The sequence below is a fragment of the Amblyomma maculatum genome, chromosome 3 (assembly GCF_055883805.1).
Source record: "Amblyomma maculatum isolate TAMU_Amacu chromosome 3, ASM5588380v1, whole genome shotgun sequence".
NCBI classification, from domain to species: domain Eukaryota; kingdom Metazoa; phylum Arthropoda; class Arachnida; order Ixodida; family Ixodidae; genus Amblyomma; species Amblyomma maculatum.
Window position 1 is genome coordinate 162,152,928 of NC_139346.1, and position 6,000 is coordinate 162,158,927.

The 6,000-nt window shown below is 46.0% G+C and overlaps 1 protein-coding gene across 1 annotated transcript in view; it reads left to right on the plus strand.

The window, feature by feature from the left end:
- The window catches only part of LOC146196685 (uncharacterized), a 32,887-nt gene extending 27,837 nt beyond the window's left edge, over positions 1-5,050 (plus strand). The window contains exons 13-15 of the mRNA XM_084597054.1: positions 89-256; positions 1,045-1,179; positions 4,892-5,050. Of these exons, the coding sequence (XP_084453180.1) occupies positions 89-256; positions 1,045-1,179; positions 4,892-4,978 (390 nt within the window). The 3' untranslated portion in view covers positions 4,979-5,050. The remainder of the gene's footprint in view (positions 1-88; positions 257-1,044; positions 1,180-4,891) is intronic.
- The last annotated feature ends 950 nt before the right edge of the window (positions 5,051-6,000 follow it).

Consider the following 6,000-nt stretch of genomic DNA (forward strand, 5'->3'; position numbering starts at 1 on the left):
GCGGTCCAGACAAACTATCTTAGAGCTTTCAGAAGTACCAGTTTCGTCTAAAGTGCCTATACAAGCAAAATTTTTCTGTTGCACGCAGGCGCACTCCCTCCTGATTGAGGCGTACAATTTGATGCCCATATCGTTTTGGGAGGAACGAACAATGCTCGAGGTGCAGACCCTGCTGGCCTTTGCCGCGTCACTCTTGGCAGAGGCAATGGACAAGCAAGTGCTGGTCGATATAATGATGCCCGTGGTCGCACAAATTGTAAGTCAACATCGCCACGTCTCGTTTTGCTGAACGTACAGGGGGTGAAAAAAACAGCGAAAAGTGCGGCGCTCGCGCTCTCCGCTGTTTACATTTTTCTCATCGTAATTGTAACAAGGCGACAAACGAAGAAACTGGAGACGACCATGATTCTATCACAGGCATCTCTAGCGTGTTATTCTTTATTTTTCGACTCGGGCACAAGCACAACGTTAAGAAGTTCTAACAGCGGAGCGATAAGGCCGCGTGCTGTACGCAGTGTTTAATCCTTTAGAACATCCGCAAATTGATACGGCTTATCTTAGGCACCGCTCATCAGCGTTTTTGAGTCCTCGGCTGTATCTAGCATCGCAACGAACACAAGAAGTCACACACTTTGTAAGCCTGCGATGTTATTTCAGACAGCGTGTGTCCCAACAATCTCTAAGCAAGAAAAACATTCAGCGACCTTTGAAGTATTAACCCGCTGTGTTAGCCAGACCCTATTTTAGCAGCTTGGTTTGTCAACCCACATCCTGTTGCGCACTATTCCAAATACGCGTATAAGCTTCTGAACGTAAGCAACCATATCCCTCATTGTCAGCATAAATTACTTTCTTATATATATATTCTGAAGTCCCTAAGAGAGGAAGTATCATAGCTTTCAGACTTGTCTATTGCCTGTGTTTCACCCCGAGTTATGTACAGCATTGTAGTTATTTTTTTTTACGCGATGACGCTGTAGCATAACACCATTACCACTCCTTGCCTCTGTTACCCTTCCCCCTTACCTGACTTTTCTCGTGCAGTCCGAAATAAAACAAACTCGCCCGTCCTACTTCGCCATCCCGATGGTCGTGGGCGCCTCTAGTAACTTCATCATGCCCACGTCGGTACCCATGGCCCTCCTGCATGATCTTTCTCGGGTGACCTTCTGGAAACTGGTGGGTGCACCGGCCTTAGCAGATCATTCGAGATTTCTTAATATTGACTAACTGGCAGGAATGTGAGTTCCTCAAAAAACTGAAGTGAATTCTTTCTGGCGGTTCACCTTATGCGAGCAAAGTAAGGGCGATAGTCCCCCAACGGCGTCGTTAGCGACATGTTCACTTAGGTCGCATTGATCACGTACCAGACTGGAAATACACCAGCTTTTGCAGGCTAGTAGCAACCGGCCCCATGCACAGCTGATATACGCCTAAACGATCTGTGGTAGTGCCAACCTGGTACGTCAACGCGACCCAAGAGGACATGTCTCAAACGACGACATCGTGGGAGTGCCACCGAGGGAAAAATAGACTTGAAATAGCGGGAACAAACTAGAAACATACATATTTCAGTAACATTACGAAACACCGGTCTGAGAAAAGCTCAAAATCGCACCTCGTGCCGTCAGTCACTGTGCTATCAGTCACCGTAGAACGGCTGCCGTACTCTTCGAGAGTACTTCAGGAATTATGCGTTTCAATAACAGACCGACTGAGGCTACGGAAACTGCCGAGAAAGTAACAAGAGTTCAGAAGCAGGCAGAGTCTCCTCGGGAGTTTCCCTGCGAAATTCTTTACGGGCCGCCTATGCAAGAAGATTTCGAAAAAGTGCAGGTTTGTGTGCCCCTCAGTGACATATGCCCACTGTGTGATACTGCAATGAAATCAAGTCCGTCAGCCTTCTGAAATACGTGACTGACGAGGAGGGCTTCATACGAAAACCCCAGAAGATGGGGGAGGAAGCAGCTGAAAAGGCATTTACCGGATCTCAGCGAGCTGAAATAGGAAAAGACAGGAAGGAATACTTAGACGACCTCGAAGTGCTCTGTCCTGCAGTCTTCTATATCAAAATACAAGAGCAAGCAGCAGCATGGATGCAGAAACACGCAAAGGTGATTATGTTGTAAGCCACATGCAGTGAATGACAAAAATACTACTGCATTTGTGCATTGAGGCGCAAATCTGACTCCGAAGAAAAGGCGGTGTATTTAGTTCATGCGCCATGGGCACATCGTTTTCACTATGTGCTGCCTAGCTCTGTGTGTGTGTGTGTGTGTGTGTGTGTGTGTGTGTGTGTGTGTGTGTGTGTGTGTGTGTGTGTGTGTGTGTGTGTGTGTGTGTGTGTGTGTGTGTGTGTGTGTGTGTGTGTGTGTGTGTGTGTGTGTGTGTGTGTGTGTGTGTGTGTGTGTGTGTGTGTGTGTGTGTGTGTGTGTGTGTGTGTGTGTGTGTGTGGACGATTGGTTTGGTTTATAGGGATTACTGTCCCAGAGTGACTCATGCTGAGAGAAGCCGTAGTGGAGGGCTCCAGAAATTTCGGCCACATAGGGTTGCTTAAAGGGCCCCTGAAATGCTACTTGCCGTAGTATCTCAATGCAAGAAATCCGTGGAGGTGCTCTTTGTGAGTATTCGAGTCAAATTTCAAAATTTTGCATGAAGCTTGTAATTCAAGAGTAACTTTTAACAAGCGCTCCTGGCAACCTCTAGCAACCGATTTCTGCTAAGCATGTCAACCCCCACCAACGCGCAAATCTCGACAGTGACGTCAATGGGACTTGCTCAGCGCGCCCACTCACAGGACGCCGTCAAGTCTCGCGGGCGGAACGAGGCGTGGTAGGGCTTCTTTATTGTAAAACTCTCAAGACATAAAAAAATTAAAATAAATAAATGTGAGAGAAAGCCCGCAGCGTACCGGGGATTATTGCAGGCAAACACCATGTGAAAATAAAATTGCGATTTTGCGAGAGAAAAAACAATTACAAAATAAATAACGAATTTGTACAAATTACAATTGAGAACTGTGGGCAGAGACGCCCCTAACGCTAATCATTATGAAATAAAGGAGTAAAGGACACTAGATCCTGGGGAGGGGGGGGTGGGAGGGGAGGGGAGGGCTCGATTAAGTGCACTTGACAGGTGAAAGTTAAAAAAAACGTGAGCAATGCGAATAAGCAGCGTACGAGAAAGAGGAAAACAGTAAAGAAGGGAAGTCGTCGCTTAGGTAATGGAGGACGTCCCCCATTGCGTCCCCGCGTGGACAGGAAGTGCGAAACGATGGAAGTACGAGGGCAAGCGGCCGAGGCGTGTTAGGAGAGAAGCAAGAGAACAGGGTGAAGAGGGAGAATAGAGGCAGCGCCATCTAGAATTTTCTAGGTAGCACTGGGGACAAACAGACAAGATGGTGTCAGAGGGATCCGCAGTCCATGCTCACAACCTGAGGGCAGTTGTGCGCATGGTGGTGCGACATGGGCGATAGATACGACGCCCGCAGAAAGCCGCGCGTTGAATTCAGAGAGGCGGTCCTGTCTGCAAGCTCGTGTTCACATTGGGCAGGGAGATGACATAAGAAGACATGGCGATGAAGCAGGTTGGTGGCAAGGGTTCGCCTGATATCTCGGACGCGATTGCCTTCGGTAGAAAGAGAATAAATAGCTTGAAATAAATAAATAGCTTGCAAAAGTGACGGGATCCGTACCATTTAAGAGGCTGTACTCCACTCAGAGGCAGTGAAGCTCCTGAGGTACCCAGTCGGGAACTGTGTTTTCTTCTTTTTTTCTTGCGCTCCGGCGAGGGCTGAGCTGAAAACGGCGAGGAGGAGCATTATGTTCTATCGGCCATATTTCTATTTCTCGTTCGCGTTTTCTAGTTTTAGTAAATAGCTTTTCAGCGGCCCTTTAACATACACCGACATCGCACTGTACACAGGCGCCTTATTTTCCGACTCGATCGAAAACCGGCCGCCCCAAGCGGGATTCGATCCCATTCCTTGTGTACAGTAGTCACCGCTGTTATGTCTCTGTAGACGGAATTGTTATTTAACCACATGTGTCAATATGCGCGACAACAAAACGATTAACAAATATAACTAAAAAGGTATCGTGCACGTTTTAAACAATCATCATCATGACTTCTTTCAGCACGTAATTCAGATAGCACTCACATCAATTTAAGCTGTTCTGAGAGAGAGAGAGAGAGAGAGAGAGCTTTTATTTGTCCAACAGAGTGACTATCCCGCTATTCGGGGGTTAGACCCGGAAGATGGGACAGTCGCCTTAGTTGCAGGCCGGTAGTTCTTAGGCTCCGGCGGCATCTTCGGCCAGTCGAACAATTTCTCTTTGGACTCTTGGGTCTAAGCTTCGCAGAAGGGTCTCCCAGGTGTCTTTAGTTATATTTTTAGCCCTGCCTGGTGTCTTCGCACATTCCCATGCTTTATGATCTAGTGATCCCCTTTCCTTACATAATGAACATAGGTCTGATCGTATTTCTGGCTGAAGCAGGCTGAAGGTCTGAAGCAGGAAAAAGCTGTTCTGAGCAATATCTGTTGAAATGGGAATACTCCGAATGTCTAACTGTAGACACCATGCTGTGTTAAGTTTATAACGCATTCGCATATTGATAATAACCCAAGTGTGTTCAACACAGGCGCTGACAACTTATGCTTTCACTCTGCAGGCTCCGGTAATTACGACGAGACGTTCTTCCCTTACTCCTAGGCTAAACTGCCTGCGGTTTGCCAGAAGTTTATTCAAAGTCTTGCCACTAGTACTATACGTTTTTTAACTCCTTTTCCTCCTTTATAGCGAGGTAGTAATTAACAGTAAACTCGCCCATGCTTTTCACTGATCGCCTTCAAATTCTCTTGTTCTGTTTTTTTTTTTTTTTCTCCACCCAGTTCTTGCTGGGGCTGTTGTCCAAGATCGTCGTCATCAGTATGGTGATCGTGACCGTCAACATGATGCACTTGCAGGGCCTCCTATAGACAGCGATGCCTCCCAGAAATGAGTCACCGCGCAGCTGACGGACCGCGAAGCCCCAGTACAGCGTTGCTTTCTTTTTTATTTCCAACGCGTATCATAGTTGCATATACTTTTTGTAGGATATGTTTTGTTTTATTTTTTGCGCTTACAATTTTTCAACGAGACGGCTTCTTTGAGGACTCTCCCTTCTTTTCCCTCGAAGCAGTGTTAAGAACATGGCCCATTATGCGATGTACGAAATGGTGCTAAAGGTACAGCTCTCGTGCTTTCATCCAGCAAGGTTCAACGTGACGAAGCACCGATGCGATATGTGCGAGAGTTCAGATGCTCTCATAAACGTGTTTTGTTCCTATGGAAGTACGGTGCACTTCGACAACCATTAACGTGAAAATACAGCCGGATAACCAGTGCGCGGCTCGCAATAAATGTTTTTATGTAGGGAGCAGTGTAGCATTGTAGTTTCATGACATCGATTGTTGTACGGCGTTCACTTACCTTTATCCTGAGCAGTCAGTTGCATGAAAAAGGCACACATTTTTGGGTCGAAAATAATGTGTGGAACAAAAAGGCGCAGTATATAGAGGCTTGCGCAAAAAGAAATCATATTGCGCGTAGCTTCCTATCTTCTAGTCTATTATGGCGAGGAGTACAAAACTGCTTGAACTTTCGTAATGTTTCCGTACATTCAATAAATTATTGTTCACAGTTTCAGGAGCTATGCTGCTTCTTTAAGCATCTTTGTCTGCCGGAATAAAATTGGTGTTTTCTGATGTTTGTGCCGTTTCATTCGTAGGCTAGCTATAATTAACGTGATTTAAGAACTCAAATAGTAAGACTGCTTCGTTGTGATTTATTTTATTGCCTATACGCAATTTAGGCTCGAGGTGCATTGCGTTTTCTTTGCGGTGGATAAAAACTTTTTAGTTATCAACTTGTTCAACAGCATTGTTTCTTGTAAAAAAATACTAACACTGAAAATATCGGCAAGTACATTCTTTCCTAGGAGCAATGAGGGATGTAACGG